The sequence below is a fragment of the Cydia fagiglandana genome, chromosome 13 (assembly GCF_963556715.1).
Source record: "Cydia fagiglandana chromosome 13, ilCydFagi1.1, whole genome shotgun sequence".
In the NCBI taxonomy this organism is placed as follows: domain Eukaryota; kingdom Metazoa; phylum Arthropoda; class Insecta; order Lepidoptera; family Tortricidae; genus Cydia; species Cydia fagiglandana.
This window is the reverse complement of record NC_085944.1, coordinates 6,802,734-6,829,212: the sequence shown is the minus strand read 5'-3', so window position 1 is coordinate 6,829,212 and position 26,479 is coordinate 6,802,734. Positions and strand designations below refer to the sequence as shown.

Here is a 26,479-nt window from a genome sequence, read left to right as displayed (position 1 = left end):
ACAGTTTGTACTTACTATTCTTTTGACATTACACCTACAAGTATCTGTTTTATGTATTTTCTTTGATTCACAAGACATAATAAATAAATAGGTACACTAAGGAAAATCGCACTTACGTTGGTTTGACACAAATTTATTTAAGCATATCCGGACGGCCATTATTATATGCACTAACTATATATCTATACTTATAACGAATTCTGTTTCTGTGTTACTTTCCCTACATCTGTATCTATTTCACAGAGCCTATTATTGTTACAGCTCAATTCAAGCCTGTAAGTTATGATCATTCGGGTTTAAAGCGGGCCTAAGACTATTGGCTGTGTAGTGAGTTAAGTTGTTTTAGAATAGGCGATTGAATTCGATATTATTTCGTGCTTAGCGCGGGCATGGCGCCGACAGCACCGCGGGAGTACTGTCACTTGCTTGTCACCGGCAGCGGGGAAACAATGCTGTTTATTTCCATGTAATAACCATCGGTATTGCTATCGGACGTCCGCCGCAGGAGCCGGCTTATTCTACATTTTGATAAGGGAGCCGGCTGACACACAAATGGAAAGATAATCCTATTTATATATGAACAAACTGTGAAAACGCCGACGCTTAATAATCTTGCACTTGTAAGTACGCATCAAGGCCTTAAAGTAGCCTTTTGCAGTTTCTTTTATTAAGCAACCAGCCAATTTAGTAATAGGTATCCAAATCTAGCTCTAGATGTAGTTATCTATATTTTGCCCCTGAGGATTTCAACACATCTAAGACACTTTGTTTAGTTGGTTACCTACTAGCGAGGCGTTTGTTACTGGCTTGTTTTGTTTTGGCACATTAGTGCGAAAAGTTAATTAGTTGGGACTGTTGGGAGGGAACAGAACAGCGAGGGCGAAACGAGCAAGGCGGTCTCCTACATAGACAGATAAACCTTTCTCTAAATTCTCACAAAACTGCACATAAAAAAACCTACAGCCCTGTGAGGCCTGCTTAATCTATTTTAGACGCCGTTAAATGAGTACAAAGCGTGGTCAGCAAAACTATTTGCTTAGCACCCCTGCATACAAAAACATACCTACAGTTTGGTTTTGCGAGCCACATTATGGCATTTCATACGTATATACCCGGATAAGAATTGTTGATTCGCCATAGCCGAATACGGCAAGGAAGATTGATAATGATGTTGACAAATATCTACCTATGCAGGGGTGTTACTGTTAAGCTAATAGTTTTGGTGACTGTACACTTATGCGAGATTACGTAACTTAGTATAATAGCGACATTGGTCAGCACATCGTACGATATATAGAAATCGATGTGATTGCCACTTTATTTTGCACATAGTCAATAGGTTTCTAAAAATAAAATATATAAGTACTTAAATCGGCGCTACACCAAAGGGAACCTCACAGAAATATGGTATTTATTACAATTTACGGATATCTCAACATTAATGTTTATGAAGTTTCGCGCAGTAACGTAATGGGGAGTTCGCTCGTCGTTAATTTTACGATGGGCTAAAGTTATTGGGGCCAAGCACTTTAGTGTTTAATGCGACATTTGCAGGATACAGTATCATTTTGACAGTAGGTGATCAAAACTAATCGAATTTGGCATTTATATGATGTATATGTTAATTAGACCAGATAATCATACATCCGACTCACGTTACGATTTGGTGCTGAAGGGTTCATATAAGCATTGTAGTAGTTTGTTCGAGTACCTATCTAAGTTATTAAACTAAATCCAAATTTGTTTCATTATGATCGACTTCCAATAACTATACATTTCATTTGTATCGTACTTTTAGCTTTGGAACGGCTAGCTCGCCTGCGACCGGCGCCGCGCTCTCGTAAACCGGCCACTAGATGGCGCTGCCCGTTTTACGGCCGCGTGCGCAACGAGCTGTAATGGAGCTACAATATTGACAGACCATTAATTCGACAGGAAATTGTGCTGAAGTCGCTAGCTGCAGGTGATTGTGAACTTTTCAAATTACCCGCGAGCACGCGGTTGTTTCCACTTCAAATAGACGTTAGCTCTCGACGCCGAGTTGAACAAACTCGACGGGCTACGGTTATTGTTCATCAAATTGCTTACCAAGAATTCGCTTTAAACGAATCACCAGGCCGCGTAGCCAAGATGTCGATCGCTTACGCTCCGTAGCGATCGAAACGCAACTGTCACTGTCGCACTAATATGGAAGAGTGATAGAGAGACATAATGCTTGTCGTTGTCGAAGCGATAGCGATTGTAACCTTGGCTAGGCCGGCAGTTCCGTAACAAATACCTATGAGTAATCGGAGATCAAACTTACACTGGTTTGACTGAGATAAGTGCTCGCCTACTCGGTAAGTATACCTAAACATTGGGATTGCGGAATGCAGGCTCACTAAATAAATGCAAAAATAGAGTAGGTACCTAAGGCAAAAGCGCTTCTATGGTGTTCATAGTGTTGAACCTTATATGTATAATTGTTGATTGAATACGAATACGTGTAAGTGTCTACCTACCCTAAAATAAACATGTGTTGATGTCCACCAGTCACCACCAATAAAAATATTACTTACTTAAGGATGACTCACGCTAGACCGGGCCGTGCCCGGACCGAGGCGTCCGACATGCCATTGCCTATGACGGCTGACGGTGATCACGTGGTGCTTTCCATAGAAAACGAAGCTCCGGAAGCTCCGGCCCGGCCACGGCCCGGTCTAACGTAAGTCATCCCTTATTATATGCTGTAGGTACTTTGCTATATTCACTAATATCCAAGGCAATTCAGGGCATCCCGTCGCAGTTGTCGGAAAGTAAGATTCACCGGCAAAAGGATATCAGAAATGTGAAGAAAATACTGATTTGGTGCTTAGCAGCAGGATGCAACCGCGATTAACTTTTAGATGGAATACTAAAGGTGAAGATCAAGCCAAACACCTGGTATGTAATTATTAGAGCTTCTTCCCACTTACGGCCAGTTTTTAGCGGGTACGGTTTTGTGCAGGATCCAGTTTTCTGTAGTATGCGTGCTGCATATCCCGCAATCAGAATGCTCGTGTGAACGTTACTAAGTATACTACTAAACGTAATACTACTAAAACGGGATCCTGCAAAAAACCGTACCCGCACAAAACTGGGCGTAGGTAAGTGGGATAACTAGCTCTTAGATTTTGATACCTAAAATAAAAAAAATAACACTTTTGGCAGTGTTTTAATACCCACTTTAAAGCAAATTAGACTTCACTTGTTTCTCTATTACCTATTTTGTTGTCTTTGTGTAAATTCAATTCAAATCAAATAATTTATTTCGGAAACATATGTCCATAGTTAGCATTTGCTTGCATTAATGTGTTCTCCGAATTGTTTTCATATTCTATAATTATGTAAAATCTCTTTTAACAGAAGGCTAGCTCAAAAATAGTACCTGTCTAGACAGTGGTTAGTTCTTTACTCGTGTACATTGACCAAAATACCTAATGTTTACGGCCGGCTTTGGCTCGAATCTAGAGTCATGCCGTCTTAAACTATGCCGGGGCCCCTGGGCATATAAGAATTTGGGGCCCTTTTGGAAACTAAAGAAAGCTAATTAAACTAACATTTTTCTAACCCCCGAAGACCCCGAGGGCCCCGAAGGACAGATATAGCTGGTCAAGCAAATCTTGTCAGTAAAAAAAGGCGCGGAATTCAAAATTTCTATGGGACGATATCCCTTCGGGCCTACATATTTCAAATTTGCCGCCTTTTTCTACTGACAAGATCTGCTTGACCAAGTATAGTTACTGTTACTGTCTGTCCTTCGGGGCCCCCTGAGGCCGGGCAGACAAGACAGACAAGACGGTACTGTCTAGCTAGAGTGACCTATTTGGAGTACTTGGAAGTCCAAGAGACTGGCCCAGGGTGGGAAACGGAGTCGGTTAGCATCAAGAAAATATTATAAAAAGCACTAGAGGTTGCCCATAGAACAAAGATTTGAACATTTAAAAGTCACCCAAAGAAAAAAGACAATAAATGCATGCTCCAAAATGTCTTGCGTGCAGTTGCGTGCAATCCTTATGTTTTTAAAGCAGCTTGGTTAGCAAGAAAGCATTGGAACACTGATGTTCGCGAACAGCGCCCCGGCCGGCGACAGAGGGACATATTCTTTTAATTAAGCCGGCCGCGTCGTAACTTTTACGAGCCCCGTGATTTAACTATTATTTGTCATCAATCCGATGGCCAGGCAAATAGCGCTGACGGCGTGTAGCGAATAAAACTTAACGTGTCCGCATTTATGTGGGTAAGTATTTGAGCGCTTTTATTTGTGAATCAAGTAAGTGTATTAAACAACAATTTAGTTATTATAATAATGAATTATAATCTCCGGAACTATATTAATTGTATCAATATGGGAAATTTCAGATTAATGCTTTATTTTTTATGTTTGACGTGGTTGGGTCAAGATGGTAGTCCATAGCAGTAGGTAGTTTAATTTGTTAAGCGCCACTTGCACCATCCCACTAACACGGGGTTAAGCGGTTAAGCCGTTACCCCAGTGTCAAATTGTACTGGTAACCATGATAACTCTAGGTTTAACCGGTTAACCCCGGTTTAGTGGGATGGTGCAAGTGGCGCTAAGTCGTTTAAAAGTTCCAAATATGTAGGCATGTAAAAGATGAAAACATAAATACGTCGAAGATTTATTACGTCACAGGACCGTATTCGTTTACCTACATAGCAAATATCCTAAAAATAGACGTTAGCTTTATTGTCAGTTGTCACGTTTTATTGCACGAAACAACCTTTCTTGTATTATCCCGTTTTATTATTCCAATAATGATATCACTTCTGACCTTTCTTTTCTTTTATTTGAAGTTAAAAAGCAATTTTAAAGCCTTGAATAACGAAGTTACTTGAGTTATCAAACTCATTCAAATTAAAAACTTATTTAATTCGGGTTGTTTTTCCATTACTAGCGCCATCTATGCTAAGCTAACATAACTATTTTACATTCTGCCATCTGTTGCTGAATAGTATTACTATACAAAAGTTATTTTAGTTTCAACTAATAACGGCAGATGGCGCACAACATATAATTAAGCTACTCGCCAATAGATGGCGTTAAAAACAAACTTTAAAAATGCACTGCATCCACTCTCTCGCCAAAATTATAAATTATTGTTGTTACCTATTATAATTCTTAATGAATGATGTGCTTAGCAGAAATTGCAATTTAAATTTACACTAACTTTTTTAATATGTAATATAATTTATATGTATGTAATACAATTTAAATTTTGTTATCTTGCGTAAAAATAAATAAATATATAACGGATTGACTTGGTGGATTTAAGAGGGGGCACTAAAACATAGAATTACTCGTACTTTTATAGGTAGGTACTGAACTAGACAATGCTCCACCGATTCGCACAGAACAAAGTCAGAGAGTGTCATATTTTCATAGAAGTTCGACATTAATGATATAATGATGACATCCCACACTTTGTTATTACAATGTCATGCAGAGTTTACCTAGGTCCGACTCTAGCACTTACCTCCATGTTAGATTGGTGTGTTTCCACGTCGCCCCTTGAAAAGCAAATCGCTTCTTTCTGGTGGAGTTTTCTTCGTAACCTTCTCTGTCGGGCCGTCCACACCGTCTCTTACTCAGGAGCTCTTTCGTGGCTTCGTCGACTTCGCCTGTCACCGGTATGCCGCCAAATTCCTGAAAAATTAAAAGAATATGTTGCACTAAAAAAGGAAAAAAAGAACACACACACACACGCATACATACATACATATAAATAAACAGGAATGAATTACTTACTATTCCCTATAACAATCTTGCCGTAGAGACTTTTCAGAGGCGCGACAGATGACGGAAAAGGACGGAAAGGTGACAGATAAATACTTACAATAAAGTTTTTCCTGTACATATCATAAAATAAACGGACTCTAAAGGCCTAATTTTAGGCATGTTAAAACCTTTTAATTCTTAAAAGTTGTATGATACTATATCATACCTAAAACTTCTAAAATATAATTTTTAAGATTTAGTCACATTTTTCTAATAAAAATGCAACGAAATTTAGTTTATCTATTTTCGCGATAGGTAGACGACCTATCCGGATAGGAGCCGGAGTTCTGCTGGCTAGACTACTTAGACTAACCAGAAATTACGCATCCGAGTTATCCACATTAGGGATAATCGCAAGGGTCAACCCAACCGCAGTGCAATGGAAGAGTCTCGCCCTGAGGGAACCGCCTTCTTGATCACGGTATCCCCTATGCCAGGTACCAAAGGCTATTTAATAACCATATAATACCTGCAACGTTTTGATCGCGATCCTGAAGTCGTCCTCGTAGTACTCGGCGGCGGCGCCGCTCACCAGGTTCTGCACCTCGGGCCGCCCCGTCTGTAGGTACCCGAACTTCTGAAGGTAGTCTGTCTGAAATTAAACATTTATAAAATTAAGTAATAACATTAATTGAGTTTTTGATACTTTATAATACAATATGCAAATTGGTCAGACACTTCATAACCCATATACCTAGTCATCATTCTTTTTTTTATATAAACCAGAATCGAATTGAAACACTGCCATTTTTTTTTGTGCCAGATACTGGGCGCCACACAAAGGAGAAATTATGTATGAATCCTCGGAGTAATTTTCTTAGTCACTAGAGAGTGTAGTGTCAACGGAACACTAAGATTCTAAACCTTGTTTTGTGTATCACTGTTGGCTTTTAATACTTAACGTTTTTTTTAAATACCTATATGATAAATACACTATATGTATTATACAAATTCAGGTTAAGCCATCTCGCAATCAACCAAATTTATTTATGACGACTAGCAAGTTTAAATAGAATGTGGGTAGGTAGTCTATATAAAGTTCATTGTATATTGACTATACAAATTAAAAAAAAAAAACAAATGTAGTCAATACACTTAGGTTAAAAATAAGGGTAGGTACTAGAAACTCCACGGGGTCGTTGCTAAAAATATATTTTAATTGAAATCACTCATTAACCTGAATAAAGTCCCTCACCAAACATGCCCTTTTCGTTATTCATGGCACGGAGTCTTCACGCGGCATGTTGACACGACGCTCACAATGGAATAAATGAACGTCTTTGTGCCTTTTTGTTTAGATTTTAATTCTTATCTACCCTTATCTGGGAAGGTAAGGGTATTTAAACAAAACGATGTGGTGGGGACAACCCTGGGGATTCTTTAAATTTTGAATTACTTATTTGGTAATATAAAGAAAGTCCCTTTTTAGGGTTCCGTACCCAAAGGGTAAAACGGGACCCTATTACCAAGACTTCGCTTTCCGTCCGTCGGTCAGTCCGTCCGTCCGTCTGTCTGTCTGTAAATAAAGATTTAAATGGGGCTCCCATACAACAAACGTGATTTTTGACCAAAGTTAAGCAACGTCGGGAGTGGTCAGTACTTGGATGGGTGACCGTTTTCTTTTTTGCTTTTTTTTGCTTTTTTTTTGCATTATGGTACGGAACCCTTCGTGCGCGAGTCCGACTCGCACTTGCCCGGTTTTTTACCATCACCTTTCCGTGCACATTGATCATCATAAATGTGCACGGAAAGGTGGTAAAAACCTAATTCATCATTCATCATCATGAATTAGGTTTTTCGTTTTCTACATAACATTGTCAGCAAAAGGTGACAAATAAAACTACCTATTATAATGAAGAGCTTGAAATTTAGACCCAAATATGGAGTGCAATATACATACATATTATAATGATGTAGTAACGTGAAAACTTATCAATATTGCCTTCCATTTATTGGCCGCACGTCACAAGTACTTCATTTATTAGCTTTTGCGATTTAGGATTTTAGGTAAAACTTTTGCTAACATGATTTATACAAACAACAACGTTAACATAAGAAAAATACATCTGTCAAAATTTTATTTGAATATTAAAAGAGATGTATTGTTGAGCGAAGTCGAACCGTAGATGTCATTCTAATCGTTTACAGAGTATAGGCGGGTTTGTTGCCCCGCGAACCAGTGTTAGTTCCTTTTTTAGATTACGCATATTTGTAATGGCTTTCGAGTTCGAGTTAGAGTGGTTCAGCCAAGAACTTGACCCGCCAGCGTTCTTTCCACCATTAGGAACATACGGCCAGGGCCGCAGCCCGAGGCGCGAGTTTTGTTTGGAGAGGATGCTCGGCTTCTCAACTAATAATGAAGACTTTGTTTAAGCAATCTGCGGTCTATTATTCACTTCCTAAACTTATCTCAGTCCTAAATACTTTTGCGGGTTCTGTTTATTTGCATACGCTAGAGGGCCGGTATACCTAACTACCCAAGATGGACAATTTAAGGTAAATTAAGGCAATTTCAGCCTCCTTTTATGGGATGGAGGCGTTTACTTATTTAAATGAAAGGGATTCTCCCAGTAAACAGACGAACATCTGTAGCCCCACATAAGTAAAGAGGTAACGTAACGCTTTCAGTCATATGGAGTTTTATAGGCATAATTATTTGCGCGCATCAGCGTCTCAGTTCGCAATTTATTCTAATTGAATTCAGGCTTGATTACTAAACAAATAAGTTACATTAAATTAAGTAGGCAGTTAACGAGTGGCATGTGAAATACGGCGAAACGATTTACGTTTACAGAATGGCACTTACGATGATGGATGTCGTTATTCCTCCCCATTACATCGGATTAGGAGAGGCGCAGGTCAGGTCAGCAGGCCTTCAATAAATCTGCCGGACACTACATCCATAAAATATCGCTAATTTTCCAGCAGTTACCAGAAATGGAACCGTGTTAATTGATAGCCATTTTGTGAAAATTTATTGTTAGTCGATCGTTCTGGCTTTTCCATTTATTGGGAAATCTACCCGAACTCTCGGTCCCAAAACTATTTTTTTTAATTTTAGTTGGTTGGTTTACTAGAGTAAAATTACACGAATAAAGTATAACAAAGGAAAATTATTCCTAATTAATTTCTGTATTCACCCTGATTTTTGGTCCATCTTTTACAAGCAAGCTACAAGCAAGTGTAGCTACAATTTCAATATAAAGTTATTGAACAATAATTAACGTTTAATTGACGGGCTATAATTTATCATTTATCGTTAATATCGATTTATCGCAAAACTCACAACACAAATCAATCTAAACGACTATATAATAAGTAATTGAGAACTGAGATATTTTTTCTCTTGAGTTTACAACCTAACTTAACCCAAACAAAGGCAGGTAACTGATTGCTTAATTTATGTATTCTTTTTGTAATGATCAGTTTTTTCTTTACCCATTTTGATAAAAGAGATACCGTGAATTTAGTAGGTAGATGCATTAGAAGATACCTCACTGGATAGGATAACCTTGCCGTCAATCTGTCTAGACGCGGTTAGGTACGAATATATTTACAGTCCGGTTGTAAAGCTCTTTATTTACGTGTAGCCAGTTACTTTTGTTAGTATATGTTAAATATGTAAACTAATAAATAAATAAATAGAAAGATAACGAATAAAGAGTAACTTAGTTTTGCGGTTAATAATGTTGTTAAATTATTGATAATGGGCGGATAGTATGACATTTTGGCAACAGAGCGTGTGTGTTTTGGGTATTTCATTAGGAGTGGGCGATTTAACTTAATATAGTGGATACCTATCACCATTTCACATTTTATCACCTTTTAATATAAGTTGTAACTATAACTTGTTTATCTTCAGAGACCCACTTCATCATCATCATCATTTCAGCCTATATACGTCCCACTGCTGAGCACAGGCCTCCTCTCATGCGCGAGAGGGCTTGGGCTATAGTCCCCACGCTAGCCCAATGCGGATTGGGGACTTCACATACACCTTTGAATTTCTTCGCAGATGTATGTAGGTTTCCTCACGATGTTTTCCTTCACCGAAAAGCTAGTGGTAAATATCAAATGATATTTCGTACATAAGTTCCGAAAAACTCATTGGTACGAGCCAGGATTTGAACCCGCGACCTCCGGATTGAAAGTCAGGCGTCATACCCACTCGGCCACCACTGCTTGAGACCCACTTAGAGGCATTTATTTCTGGTTGTTATTATCTGTGGGCTAAGAAAGGGAGTCGTTCGTACCTACACGAAAGTTTGTTACTTACTCCACAAAACGTCGAACGCACGACAGTATCCTGTCATTAATGACCGTTTCGCGTGTCCTAATCAATATGGGTCTTAATAGGTGTCTTCGGCCACCGGAGCCCTAAATTGGTGACAAAATGAGTCCCGGGACAAAGTGGGGCAAAATGAGGCCTGCACGGCACGGCCGGTAATCGGAGCAGGTTCGTGACGACACCTATTTCATCCTGTAATTAATTGGCAAATCTCTTTAAGTACCGTGGACTACTTCGGTTTTATTGTAGGCAATAGCATAAAATTCGGAACATGATAGTATATAGTAAGTATCTAGAAGGCGAGGTAGGTACATTAAGTGAGTTGGACTTTATGAAACGTTTTAACAAGGACGTTATGTACTTACCTATAAGGTTTTTTATTAGAGTTACCTACGTTGCCACGAAATCAATACCTCGTTTGCATTTAATTAATATAATTTTAAGCTCACAACACTCCATCAATTTTGATTAAGCGCTTCCAAATAATTGCGTAGTCATTTCCGTGCAAGTACTGAATGTCATTACGGCGTGCAGTAGCCCGGGCTGGCATTCACATCGCCTACAGAATACTTGCCTCTGGTAACTATATACTACTTAGATACCTAAGTGTATCTTGGAAACCGTGTAGCGAGATCACCCGTACAATGGTCAGACCGAGACAAGTGTTGGTAGGCAAGCGGTGGGAATACGTGTCCAGGGGTAATCAAGGGAGGGTGCAGGCGCACCGATGACATCTGCCGTCACTGCCCGCCACTCCTCCACTCAATATGGAAATAAATGATGCCTCGGTCCAATAAAATGTATTTCCGAAAATGCAGTCCGTTAATGCAGTTCAACGTTCGTAAATTAAAAGTAATTACGTATGATCGATGCGAATAAAGTTTTTATGATCGAAAACGTGTCTTAATTTATCTTTAGGTTTGTGAGTTAAACAATAAAGCGATCTGACTCAGAATGTAGGTCAGTCGAGATCAAGATATGATTCGTTTATGGCGGCAGCGGGCCCGCCCAATTTTGGTATAATTTGCAAATCAACGGTTCATTTCCTGGTGCCGGGTCGCCTCCACGTTGGCGCTCTGGCTCCATATAATTAGCCGTTCTGAGAATTTCATTCCCAAGCACAATGACACAACAAATAAAACGATTCTTCTGCAATTTTAATGTAATTTTCAAAGCCACCATAAGGAGTTGAACACATGAAACTACATGAAAGGATACTAAGGTGCGCACTGAGTTGTCGTGCGTTTTAAAATTTTGAATAAGTCCTATATTTAAATCGCGCAACCATTTAACAAATCCTAGCATAGCGCGGCGCGCTTGTTAAAAGGTTTCGCAATTTAACAAGCATTTATATATCGCACGAGTCTGACCACTACATCCGAGAGTTTCAGGTCACCTGGGCTATATGCCATAAAACAAAAACCGTTCTCCTTTGAAAGTTCAAAAAGTGACTAGTTGCGATAGGTATCCAGTTGCGTTTCTATACGCTACACGCTACTGAGTACTACTGACTAACCCCCGCTCCGTGTGTTTTGCGCCTAATGCAACGTTCATCATGCGACAGACGGCCTCGCACGTGTATCATAATTAAGTCAATGCATATTTAAACATATCCGGTATCGCCGATGCAAAATCAGGACTACATTGAACACTAATCTCGTTCAAAATTGGGGGACAAAGAATGACATTTGAATTTCAAATACCGCAAGTGACACATGAAATTGCATTAGCGGAAACAATAGGGACGGTCGTTGCGGCCAGGCAACGAACGTTACTGACTTAACTAATGCAGTTTTCCTGTTCCCGTAATGTGTGACGCTGGTCAGCCCTCTTGGGCGACGGTGATTCGGCGAAAATGACGTCCGGCAACGTTTCCGTAGGGCAAAGAGGAAAATAATCTAATGGTGGAAATATGACATCCTAAGCTGTGACAATGTATGGTGGAAACATTACAAAACGGAATAAAACTCAGCGACCACATAAACCACCAAAGCAGGTAATTATGTGAATGACCGTTTGAAACACAAAGCCAAGAATAAAATGTTGAAAGAAGAGAACATTAATATGTATTATATTTGAGAATATTTCAGAGATATTATTTACGGACTCGCAAGCTATGCGATCAACTGATGCATTACACGAATTCACGTGTGTTGTTATACAATTAAATGATTTGTTTTTTAGCAATGAGACCGCCTGTTGTTTACCACCATCTTTTAAGATTTATGAAGGTTTTCCTGTCGTTCTTCGACTTATCTACATAATTTCATAAACATGTCAACTAAAGTTGGAATAATGTTTAGCTGTCATGATACTTAATTCAGTCATACCTATTTAAACTGCTAAGTTGAACATAAGAATTTTCAAAGGAATATAAGAATTTTCCATAATATCCAATTTTCTGGTTGAACACAGATCCAAGAATAGGGTGACCAGATACAAATTTCAAAAGTCCTGACAAAATTCCTGATTTTCGGCCGAAATTCCTGACATGAGCTGTCGCGGCGGGTGGCGAGGTGGCGAGGTGGCGGGGGGGGGGTGCATTGGCATGCCGCGCGGCGCACCGTTAGTCCAGTTTCTACGTTATAACAGTGCGCGTGTCGTGTCCTTAACATGGCGTCTAGTAGCAAACGCCCGAGTATGTACTTTTACGGATTTACGTTATTGGTAGTAAACTATTTGTATTAATAATGTGACTAAAAGCTGATCTCAATTATATACCAATGTTAAGTTAAAAGTGAAGTTCTAAGCTTGTAAAGGGAAATACTTATGTCAGTAAACTGTTTTACTATTTTTTTTGTTATTTTGATTAAAAATATTATTTTTACTGTGTATACCATTTTATTGTTTTGTTTATTTGTCCTTCGGGAAACGGAAATGCCAAAATTCCTGACATTTCCCTTTTCCGGCCGCATCCCTGACATATGCCTAAAATTCCTGACATGTCAGGAAAATTCCTGACGTCTGGTCACCCTATCCAAGAAAACCATTTAACCGCTCACTGAACATAACCGTTGCACTAGCTCCTACAGAATCGACTAAGTTGTTGTCTAGACACAAATTACAATTTTAACTACACTTTCATAACTTAACTAACGAACCTATTAAATAGTGAATTTTCTTATCCGAATATCTTAACAAATTTAACTCCAGCTTATACTCTTACCAATTTATATTCCGAATTTTGAGCCGGCTCGACTGAATAGTTCTTAGATGGAGTTGGAAAGGTAGATAATATTATTTAAATTTTATATTTAATATGCATGCGTAAAATTACAAATGAAACGATCAAACGATATGAAAACCGGTGCAGGTAGTTAGTGCTATACAGTAGCAGGTTAGTGTTATAAATATAATACACATGTTGGTATTATTTTAGGAATTACTGTGTGTAGTAATGTAGTTTGTGTGTTCGCGATTAACTAAAAAACTACTGAACGGATTACCAATAGAGTGATTTTGTAGGAAAGTTTAGGTGTATAATTTGTGAACCCGTGCGAAACCGGGGCGGGTCGCTAGTACCTACCTATTTAAAAACTTATTGCTATAGTTCATACCGCAGGTAAGCATTGGGTATCCTTAAATAGAATAATTAATGTAAAGTTGATTCACTTGGCATCTTCCCGAGTGTGCGTGAATCGGCGCTGGTCGGGCATAATGCGGGGCAACAGCATCAGATTACTATCACCCCGTCGTGTGTTGAAAATATTGAGCGTGAAGCGACCCCTGTCGCAACATACATAGTGTCGCTCCTCCCGGGAGCCAGGAATAAGAATCAGCATGTACAATCATCGAATAATGACGGCCAAAGAGGCGAAATATGCAAACAAAGGTGTGTTACGATATATATTTGGCAACTTTGGACGTCATTACATATGTGATGCTGAATGTACTTGTACATACCTCAGTTATTATATTTATGCGTATGGTAACTTACCTATCCCACCTCTAAAATTGCCTGTTATAGGTAATCTGGTATATAGATGGTCGGTATATGTACAGGTAGGTGATATAAGTAGATATTTAAATGATGTCCCGGGGTCTACCTAGTTACTTCTAACTTAACTATCAAGAACATCAGAGCGATATTCTCATGCAGGTATTTTTAAACATTGAGAATAACATAACGATCAAAGGCATTTCTGAACTCGAGTTTTAGAAGTCCTGACGGTTATACCACTCTTATGCATAATACTTTATGAATCAAGCTTTCAACATACACTTTTCCTAAAACAGGCAGACACTAACCTATTAATGCGATTCACGGCAGATACTGTCAGCCGCTGTCGCGCGCATACGTAGCCTGATTTACGCGCGCGTGGGAAAATCCTAGTATACTTATAATATTTTAGGATAATAAACGGCCGGTCGAGACGTCATCCCACGTCTCCTGGCTCACGAGGCAGGCTTATGGTGCGGACAAAGGACGTGACGCCGCGGTGCTTAGATAAATGACTAAAATACCTTTATTACTGCGTAGACTAGAGAACACAAAGGGAAGTAGATTAGTGCAAATTTTTAATTTTCTGGGAATAATTAATTAAGCTAGCTAGAGCTAATCTAGCTAGAAGTATAAAGAAGGAAGGTATAGAGATTTTTTTGGTATTTAGAAGTCGGTTGAAAAACCTCCTGTGTATTAAATTTTTCATTCCCGTTACATATAAAGTTAGTTGTGATTTGCATTAAAGATCTATCGGTTGGCAATTTACGTAAAATATTTCTCATAGCTACCCATGAACAATGTCACACGATGAGAAATTATGAATCAACATCCATCAGCTGCACGTTGACTGTTATGGTAGTGATGACTGGACCTTTGTGCACTTGGGACAATCCGACATAAGAAATGTACCTACTTGTACATATTGGCGTAATAATAAATAGTAGACACTTGGCGTACACAGGTAGGAACTCCTAAAAAAGAAACCTGCATAGGCAATGTAAAATGCAACTGCCTTTTGTAGCTCTTTGTAAAGTGACGCTAAGTAAATATAAACAATAGATGCATTTACAAAAGTTAGTCTGAGAAAAGTCTGAGAACTTGGAGTAGAGCAAAGGTCTCTTCTTATAAAATTTTCAGCATACCCCGTCCAGCTAAATTGCCTCGACTGAAACAAGTCCCAACTCCACTCTAAGGGGCTATTCTTGAGCACTCCGGAGACTAAATATCGCAAAGAGATCTAATAGGGTGGATCGGACCGAGTTATCGACTTTCTAACTCTCAATGGCCTTTCTTGGTAAGTGTTACATTAATTAACATTTAGTCGATATTGATCTGATCTTGATAGTGTCATTTAAACGTGTTAAAAGTAATAACTTCATAAATGTGTATCTAGGGCACTATAAACGCTCGTTTAGCCAGACTTGTAACGGCAATTGCAATTATTAAAGCTTATTAGGTAGAACTAAATAAGTAGCTATTTTATAAAAAAATAGCTACTTATTTAAGGTAAAATGAAATGAGAGTCTAAAGGAGTCAAGTTTAAGGCTTCTGAAGTCGTAGTAGCAAGCTTATTACTTATTAAATCCCAATGTATTCAATGTGAATATTGATTTTTGCTGAGATGGAAACGTGCGTGTGTTGTTTTTTATAATTTGTTTTGAGAGCCGAATTCCTTATCCAAATTCAATCAAATTAGAAAACGTTGTGCAATCGTCATTCAGATAAGGTAGGTATATCAGTTAGCTGTACAATCCCTTGTTTACCAGTTTACGGTGCAATTCGGTTATCTACCAGCAAATGCAAGCTAACTACTTACGACTTTTATCCATGCAAAATAAACAGTAATTGTGTGTGATTTGTGAAATATGCTTTGTGAATAACACTGTTTATTGACCTTTCTTACCATGAACCCTCGTAGCTGTATGTTTTATTAATTTAAATGGCTATCCTCTTGCGGGGCGAAGTCCGAAACAAATCTCATGATTAATTTATCAAGTCGTATGCAGTGATTGTCTGGTTCTACAAGGATAGCTTCTCTGCTAAATATTAGTAGTTATAGTTTCGTTTAATAGTATTAATAGTTTCGTTTAGTCGATATTATGTTCTCAAAAGCATTAATTAACCGTTAATAAATATATCCTGTACCTACCGATCGATGTACGTATTTGTCATTATGTGTTTAATATTGATTAAGTAGGTATTTGTGTATAACCAAGATTGCTTGTGTTTGTATACCGGGGGTTGCACTTAAAATATACTCGTATGAGTCATATGTATATTTTGTACTTATAAGTAAGTTATTAGAAAGAATGACATTCATTCATAATGATAAAGTGGGTATGCACTTTTGCAGCTGCGCGTACCTACATATTTTATTGTGAATCTATGACATTGTAAGACACGCCTATGATGAATCTTTAGAAAGCATAAAAGAGTAATAGATAGAACTAAAAAAAACATTAAATGTGGCTATAACTTCAAATCTTGACTTGAGTAATACTTTCTGCTCTTATCGACGTAAGTAGTTTTCTCATCTACTCTCAATACAAGAGTAACTAGGTACCTAACAACGATTCTAAAGATCAAGCTCTACTAGAAACGAACATAGACTTGCTTGATAACGTTTTGTGAATTCAGTAGCATAACAGAATCGGGACATGTCAGTCGGGTGGACTGGACGCAAGTTATATTTCTAACGCACACAGAGTGTAAGCGAACATTGGATGTAAACCAGAATGATACATGATTTGAGATCCATAATAACATACACGGAGATCAACCTTATGCCGGTTTCCCTAAAGCAGTAATGCTAGTAAGTAATAGCAATAACAAACCTGGCTGTATAGGGAATACTCCGAATAAGGACGGAGGGAACAGACCTCGCTCCAACATTCCTTTTACGTACAGGTAATGGATTTTATTCACTTTTTCACAGCGGCGAGGTGCTTGAATAGTTTTTAAAGAATCATATCTAAGCGAGGAGATGAGAGACTGACATTTATTTCTGTCTAAGGAACAATAAAGGTGGTGATAATATCACAGAAAGTGGGAGGTTGACGGAATGTTATTTAATACATACATTATAGTACATAAACAGCCAGGTAATTCATGGTTAAATGATGATTCCCTGAATGGACCGTGGTATATAGGTATCACCAGCAATTTATTGGGTAGATTCCTTTAGCCTAAATCTAAATCTAACCCTTGGATAAAAAAAAGCAGGAATTCCGATGTGTTAAATAGGTAGGTATGTAAAAAGAAGTCGCACAGCTAACATGCCTAAGTAAGGCAATAATTCACTTACATAAATAAAAATAATATATGCGGAGTTCCTTTACATATATTATTTTATACTTTTAAATTTTGTACAGCGAGTAATGTGGCTACTAAGTAATCAGCTAACTATCGATTGAAGTTAGATTTAATGCAAGCCCGTTGATAGATAGTATGCTTAGCCATAATCTGTTGGGCGAAGTTCTCAGCTGCGGGCCGCGGTGTTCCAAGGGGCATCTAACAGGCACCTTCTGGGCGAGCTCGCTCCATCGTAGGCCACGTCTACGCCTCGGCTAGTCTGTGGCCATGAGTAAACCCATGCATAATAAAAAAAAAAAAAGTTGCCTGTTGAAAATTGTGAAGCTTAATTAATTTCCATGTTTATTAGTTCAAGTGAGAACTCTATATATTAGATTATTATATTATTATTTATGTATTTTTCATATTATGTACATAGTTTTATGTCCCAATCTTACTAATCTTGAGTTTGACTTTAACTCCAGATGATCCTGTACTTACTGAATATTTCAGTTTAGCCTATAGTTGACTGGTAAATAATGCATTCTGGCATTAAGTCCGCTATTTGTACAACTATATCACAAACTATGTCACAAATATGTCACTTTTGAAATAGCATTTGTAGAAGTTAAATTCAAGAATTGCCAAATGCCATACGACTTTGTTAATAAAGGTTCTTCTAGATGTAGAAATGCGCTGATTCACCTGAAGCATAAACTTAATCACGAAAATATAGCCCGTCACACGTGACAAGCAAAAACGGGCTAAACTAAACTTCGCGCCTCGCACACCCCGAATTTGCTTAAATGAGTCAACGACCCGGCGATCATATGTTTTGAGGTCGCCAAACTAAAATAGACAAGCAAGGTCACTGCGGCGTGCACTCACGCTACATAGTCCGGGAGCCGGCTGCATGAAACAAACCTCATCAAAAAATAGAATATACCTACCCTGTAGAGGTACCTGACATTTAGTAGCTTCCAACGCACTTGGTCGGCCTAGGGTTAACCTGGCAGATTTTGTACAAATGGCAAAAACGTTGGACAAAAATTCATCAAAAAAAACCTCATCGAAAAATAGAATGAAACTTGTATGGTAGGATACCTGACCTTGAGGACAGTAAAAAAAAAGTGGTCGGCCTCACCTTAGCCTGGCAGTTTTTGCAGTCCGACCAGATTTATTGGGTCACGTGAGAGCTACAATTTACCTCATCGAAAAATAGAATGAAACAAACGGATTATAATAGCTAAAATAAGCCTGTCCACGTATGTCTTGGTCGGCCTCACCTTAACCTGGCAGTTTTTGCAGTCCGACCAGATTTATAAAAAAATCATCAAAAATTTTTTATCGAAAAATCATATGAAACTTGTATGGTACGATAGCTGCCTTTGAGAACAGTAAAAAAAAAAGTGATCGGCCAAATCCTGTGTTGGCAGGTTCCTGTGTCCGACCAATTTTGTGGTACCACGTAAGAGCTACAATTTACCTCATCGAAAAATAGAATGAAACAAACGGATTATAATAGCTAAAATAAGCCTGTTGACGTATGTCTTGGTCGGCCTCACCTTAACCTGGCAGTTTTTGCAGTCCGTCCAAATTTATAAAAAAATCATCAAAAAATTTTTATCGAAAAATCGTATGAAACTTGTATGGTAAGATAACTGCCTTTGAGAACAGTAAAAAAAAAGTGGTCGGCCAAATCCTTTGTTGGCAGGTTCCTGTGTCCGACCAATTTTGTGGTACCATGTGAGAGCTACAATTTACCTCAACGAAAAATAGAATGAAACAAACGGATAATAATAGCTAAAATAAGCCTGTTGACGTAGGTCTTGGTCGGCCTCACCTTAACCTGGCAGTTTTTGCAATCCGACCAAATTTATAAAAAAAACATCAAAAATTTTTTATCGAAAAATCGTATGAAACTTGTATGGTACGATAGCTGCCTTTGAGGACAGTAAAAAAAAAGTGGTCGGCCAAATCCTGTGTTGGCAGGTTCCTCTGTCCGACCAATTTTGTGGTACCACGTGAGAGCTACAATTTACCTCATCGAAAAATAGAATGAAACAAACGGATTATAATAGCTAAAATAAGCCTGTTGACGTATGTCTTGGTCGGCCTCACCTTAACCTGGCAGTTTTTGCAGTCCGACCAAATTTATGAAAAAAATCATCAAAATTTTTTTATCAAAAAATCGTATGAAACTTGTATGGTACGATAGCTGCCTTTGAGGACAGTAAAAAAAAAATGGTCGGCCAAATCCTGTGTTTGCAGGTTCCTGTGTCCGACCAATTTTGTGGTACCACGTGAGAGCTACAATTTACCTCATCGAAAAATAGAATGAAACAAACGGATTAAAATACCTAAAATAAGCCTGTTGACGTATGTCTTGGTCGGCCTCACCTTAACCTGGCAGTTTTTGCAGTCCGGCCAAATTTATAAAAAAATCATCAAAAAAATTTTATCGAAAAATCGTGTGAAACTTGTATGGTACGATAGCTGCCTTTGAGGACAGTAATAAAAAAGTGGTTGGCCAAATCCTGTATTGGCAGGTTCCTGTGTCCGACCAATTTTGTGGTACCACGTGAGAGCTACAATTTACCTCATCGAAAAATAGAATGCCAATGCCAATGCAAAAACTGCCAGGCTAAGGTGAGGCCGACCACTTTTTTTTTACTGTCCTCAAGGTCAGGTATCCTACCATACAAGTTTCATTCTATTTTTCGATGAGGTTTTTTTTGATGAATTTTTGTCCAACGTTTTTGCCATTTGTACAAAATCTGCCAGGTTAAGCCTAGGCCGACCAAGCTACTAAATGTCAGGTACCTCTACAGGGTAGGTATATTCTATTTTTTGATGAGGTTTGTTTCATGCAGCCGGCTCCCGGACTAACAGGAAGAGTCTCGTGAATGACTGCCGTATTCGAACTTCAAGATATTCACAAGAGACGATACGTTATAGTTTAGATATCAACTAGTTCCCTTTTGCAGCGCAATTCGGGCAACCAATGTCACTTTTACGTTGGATAGCGTAAGATATTTATTAGATGTGAATTGGATCTCTAAGTCATATCGCTGTAAGCCGAACATGATTGAAAATAAATAAATAATAATAAATAATATCCTGAGGAAATCATTCAAGAGTATCTCCAGAATCGCGCAAATGTCAAATTTGTCTAGTTAGATCTTAAACATATCGTTATCGTATTATGGTGATGTCTAAAAGATATCTAATAGATGTCTATTTCAAAATCCGAATCGGGGCTTGACAGTTTTAATTTTGTCGTCCCCATTGATTGGCGAAATGGCATGTCCGGCTTTCCGCGTGGGAACTTACGTAGATGTGTGTAACGCTTTGTGTATAAAGGGACGAAACACATACACACATTTAGGGCGATTGGTGGCATTGGTGACATTGGTGTTATCGTCGCGAAATATAAATTTCTTTAGAAGCAACTTTACTCATACTAAGGTATCTTTATGTAGGTACTTATCTTTTAGAGAAAGCCTTTATTTTATCCTTATGTGCAAAATACTGTCTTATTTGTTTAAGAAATTAATATATCGAATCTAATCTAAGCTATGGAACAATAACTACATAAATAATTTAGTTCCTGAAATACATAAAGTGCATTGGTAATTTCGAAACTGGCAAATATCTACTAAACTAGAATCACTTTCTACTGTAGCAACAGTACGCAAGATGCCATAAGTGTTGCAGCGGCGTACGTGTTGCTAAAGTATGAACTATTTCTAGTTTAGTAGATATTTGCCAGAATTACCCCGCCTTCGCATTTACCCCAATGCACCCTATTGTTGTCCTTAGTTTACCAAGGCACATGACCTAAAACATACAGGTATTTAACTAATAATTATGAATTATTAAAATACGTAAATTTTGAGGTTTGACTCACGATTGTGAACCCTAATAAAATTGTTACTTCACACAATCAATAGACAATAGAGCGACTTTGATTTTAGAGTGGCTGAACAAATTGACATATTAAACTTCCTTAGCCCTGGTCAACGAGTATGATTAATCATTGTGGAGCTACGGACAGACAAGCCAATTTGGGTTAACATGAAGTTCACTGACTTTCTGGTCAAAGACATCATAAAGCACCCCTGCAGTGAGTGCACTCACTGGAGATTTAATTACTTCGGAATCGACATCAGAGGGATCCGATGACAGGAATACAGGGATGCCTATGTACTTGAGTATTTAAAATAATGGGAGGGTCGGTTCTTCTAACTACTTAATATGTTACTCGTATCTATAAGCAAAACAACAGTAGTAAACCGACGAAAGTGAGAACACCTATCATGAATCACCTTACTGAAACCCGTTTGAGTTGACGTATTCGTCAATAGTTGTTTTTTGTTGTTACAAAAAACAAAACGTTACACGCTTAACATCAATTTGGGTCACACAAAGGTGTTTTATGGAAAACAGTCTACCATGTTTTATGTTAATTGTTCACAACAAGCGATGCAGCACGAACGCCCATTTTAGTACCAACGTGAAACAAAATAAAAACCCCTTTTACATTCAACGTTTCAATTAAAGAGCACCTCGTAATAAACAAGGTGAAAACGACAAGCAATCAAAATTGGAACTGCCGACTGCGCTCGATTCATTCCTCAGATTTCAAGTGGCTGTTAGCATTCAGTGATAAAATAAACTAACCGTGTAAATTTTGAACAGACGATCCGTGCAAATATTTAAAAATTAAGAAGTTGCAAAATCGCCTTTTAGGGAAGGACATAAAGGCGATAAAAGTGAGTGTAAGTGAGAGCACGTGTGGATGTATTCCCTCGAGCCCGCCCGTGGTGTTGTCAAAACTGCGGCCCACACAGAAACAATAATGTTTTTCAACGTCTTAGATGGATTAAAACGGGGGAGACTGGCGAGGAAAACAATACGGTGGAAAGACAAATAGTCTCATAGTCCAACTCTGCACACGAATAATGTCACGTACAGGATAGGATGCTTGCGTGGGCATACGAGTAGGTACTATCGGGTGCAGCGACGGTTGAGCATTTCTCAACGAAAATCGCTTGCACCCAAAACTTTAAAACGTCACGCCTTCTTATATAACAAGTATTACAGCCAATCACAGTCGTGCCTTAAGTATATTGCATCGATATTGTTTTTGGGTTCTTACCTGACCAACCCAAACATGTGTTGACCATCGTTATCAGTTGCATTTTAAAGGGCATTCTATGTTAGAAAGATTACACATCTGGTGCCCGTAAAACAATTGTGCGACCAAGAATACGTGTGGAAACTTTTTTTAATAGCCATAATGTTTGTCCAGAATTGTTAAATTTTGCGCACTTTGCGTGCAGAGACCGTGCGGCGTCTTAACTTAACATCTGCCCGCTTGAACGAATCTTAAATTGTTTAACGACCCTTACTTTTTTGGCTACGTATTTAACCGGTCAACTAATTAATCGGACTTCAGTAGCTTAAAAAATAGAAATAGGTACTAAAATGAATACCTACTTTGGCAACAAAAGCGTTAAAATATTTCAATATGAGCAAGCTACCAATTATTTATTTGGCAACTAAATTATTATGACTCGCGCACGAAGGATTCCTTACCATTGCGCAAAAAACGGCAAACAAGTCACGTTTGTTGTATGGGATACCCCACTTAAATATTTATTATAAAAGTAGTTAAGTATATTTTATTCTAACCTATATTATAATATAAATTAAACACATCAATAGTATTATTTAATGATCTTTGTTGAACTCGTTAAGCACTCAACTTTTTTGAGACTTAATTTTACAACCGAAACTGCGAGGTAAGGAATTTGAGTTGGGTCATTAGAATGCATTCAATTTTAAGTGTTACTAGCCAGATGTTTCTTGGTGGTTTACTTATAAAAAAAGGTAAAAAAAGCTACTCCTTTCGATTTCATATCCGTTGCAAATTGTACCGTATTGTTAGGCACGTTACGTTTATATTAAAAATTTAGAGTTACTGGTCAAAAATCTTGGACTGTTCCCATTGGTGGATAATGTAAATAAGTGACCGCGTCTGGGGTGCATTTGAAATCGAACTGTAGGATGCTCAACCGTCGCTGCACCCGATAGTACGTATGGGTGTAACTATAAAGTTTCTTTAACAATAGACTGCCAACTTTAGTTTGACAAGTTACACCTTAGGAATCGGACTTGGTAGTATTAAAAATAATACTCATGTAAAAACTTATAAATACCTTATAAAAAAAATAAGTTTATTATAATATATTGCGTAGGCAAATTATTTGAACCTGGTTCATTCTGTTTATGTTTTTTGCGCAGCGTAATCTGTGATCTTGATAAATAACACATCTACGCTACCTATATTCGATCGAACTTAAACAAGTTATACAATTTGTAATTTTGTACGTTCATGAGTTGACTTGACATGACAGACTTTATTGCGAAAGTTATCGAAGTGGGCAGAATTGATGTGACAAATACTGTGATTTCACGGGTACTGAAAAGGCTGTTTACAATAAAAGCCTTGCTTCACAGTCATCGTTATTACCAGATGACCGAGCATGAGGAACTTTGCGTCGATTTTCATTTGAAAGTAAAACCGGATTGGCAATCGACAACATTTTATGTGTAGTAACATATTTTTGTTAGGTATCTTTAGATTTGTAGGTCACCAACTAAGATTCCGGTTGTTACTGAATGGTATCATTAGAGTAATATAAGTAAACTATACATTAGTTTTCTTACAACTACGCTAGATGTCGACTACGAAATAAGTCGTGTAAGAAAACTGATGTATGGAGCACTCTTTCTTTATTTATATTACTCTATGCTGCATGGTACAGACCCGATTCGACCCAATGGGAATGTTGTACCAATCTAAGAATTGTCTCTATACGGTATGAGTTATTAAGCATAGAGCCCAGGAAAGCGCAGTGGGAGGGAATTACCATTAATTAATTGCATGTAAATAATAGCAAGTATATTTATGGGTTAGAAGTAGAACTGATTGACAATTAAGCATGTGATTATTTCGCGGATTGAGAAAACAGTATTTTTATTTTAAGTAACAATTCTTGACTAACCGAATTAAGGAATGTCTTGTTATGATTTATTATTCTCAGTTAAATGATGCCCATTAGCGGAATAAAATCGTAATCGCTAGATAAGTAGTCGTAACGTGTTAGATTAATTCCCGCGTGGCCACAACGCAAACGAGGCCGAGTGAGTCAGTTCGGCGCGCCGGCGCCGCGGCGGTGGCGTCCCTCCCGTCCCGTGTGATCCCGCTTTCATGTGGAAAGGAGTATATTTTTATTAATTTCTAATAAAACAGTAAATACTATTAGAAATATTAGAACAAATGAGTTACTAATTTTATTTTATCGTAATCTACTTCATTAAAGCTTAATTTGTATTTAATATTCAAAACAAGACCAGTTTGAAAACTAAGCATATGTTTAGTTACTAATAAAATAAAAATACTCTTAACTAACTTTTTATTGTAAGGGCCATTCGCACCAACAACATTTGACAGACTGATCAACATCACTCAGCGGAACAAATTAAATTATTTTTAGAAAATATTTTAGCCCGGTGGCCGAATGGCACAGGCACCTGCCGCGATAGCAGAGGACGCTCGTTCGATTCCAGCCTGGGGCACTGGAGGCCTTCGTCACTTTTTCTTAGTTACGCATACACTATATTTCAGTTTATAAAACAGTAAATATGACTACTCAATCTACCAATACACAGATTATGGCACTGTGCTTGCGTCTCTTTGAAACTATACGATATTTTTTACAAGCCTATGGATCCTTTCCAAACATTGTGATTGAATGTTCCGAGACTTTCGAGTAAACAAAATGATATGCATGTGTCACAAAGCACTTGATGTCCTTACATATGTAATGTAATTTAATAATATGGCAGTATATATATTTTTAGAAATAAGATTATAGTTTGACATGCATGTATTAATATAATGTAATTTAATTTTATGAAGTGATATTGTATCTAGTATGTAAGTGCTTTAGTTTAGAACTGTAAACTTGCATATTTGGAAATAAATAAATAAAAATATGCATTTTTGCAGCTCGCTGTACAAAACCTAATGAGTTAACAGTGGCAAAGTTAAAGTTTTAAAACAATATAAATACAATTTTCACGTTCACGTTAACGTTCCAAAATACTTCGGAAAAATCTAAATGAGACCAGCAGCATGATAAGTTAGAGCGGCGGTTTAGTCAGTATATAAATATTCATTTACCTCAACGTTTCAGACGTGTCACCATGACAGCATCAGGAGACCGCGGGCATTGCGATACGTCCGAAACATCGAGGTCAATTATTGTTAAACGATAGTAGACCACATTTGTTAAAACTTACGTGCATATGCTAATTTAATCAGCCTGCAAAACATATCACTCTTCAATTTGCAATAAAAGTTGTAGGAAGTTGTTTCATAATTCAATGTGTTATACGATATACACATAAATTAGGCCGTCACTTCCGGGTCCCGGAGGTGGCGGGGGATCCTCGCAAATAAGACTTACTGCCCGATTCGAACTTTAAGGTACGTCAGCTAGTAGATCTAGAAAGCGCGCTCATTCATTCTTCCGTGTCTAGAATCGATATGGAGTAGACGTATCACAGTGTCAAAAGTGAACTTTTTGTTTGAAGAAACGTCACATTTGACACTGACACATCTAATCCAAATCGTTTCCACATCTATTAATTAACGTATCTTAAGGTTCGAATCGGGCAGTAAGTAATTAATTCGCTGCCAAGTTATGACGCGTGTCGCTGCATTCATTATGGAGATTTGAATGAAACTTTAACAGCGAGGCCTTATTTACGTGCAATTAGGAATTTGAGATGGGGTGAGAATTTTGGGTGATTATTTGGCTGATGTTGCGCAAGATATGATTATTTTAAGTGTATTTTTTTATTTAATTTTACGGTCAAGTAGTATTACTGATTATTACTAAGTATAATATACATTATGTGCCATTTGATGAAAATGCAACGAAACATTCAATCAATGTCTATGTAGGTATTCTTTAGGTCGGTACAAAATAAAAGTTTGTGTGGTAGCTAGTCGGTAACATCAAACCACGCTACTTTTCGTGGCATAAATTTTAATATCATTGCTTCT

General features: G+C 37.9%; 1 protein-coding gene, 1 long non-coding RNA gene and 1 pseudogene across 2 annotated transcripts in view; 1 reads left to right on the top strand and 2 right to left on the bottom strand.

Moving 5' to 3' along the window:
- The window catches only part of LOC134670120 (uncharacterized), a 381,632-nt gene that overhangs the window by 151,434 nt on the left and 203,719 nt on the right, over window positions 1–26,479 (top strand). The gene's annotated exons all lie outside the window — the stretch shown is intronic.
- The window catches only part of LOC134670082 (matrix metalloproteinase-2-like), a 218,612-nt gene that overhangs the window by 145,814 nt on the left and 46,319 nt on the right, over window positions 1–26,479 (bottom strand). Inside the window, exons 3-4 of the mRNA XM_063527760.1 lie at window positions 6,285–6,407; window positions 5,514–5,683 (exon numbers count right to left, since the gene is read on the bottom strand). Coding sequence (XP_063383830.1) covers window positions 5,514–5,683; window positions 6,285–6,407 — 293 coding nt within the window. The remainder of the gene's footprint in view (window positions 1–5,513; window positions 5,684–6,284; window positions 6,408–26,479) is intronic.
- On the bottom strand, window positions 6,109–6,260 carry LOC134670426 (U1 spliceosomal RNA; annotated as a pseudogene).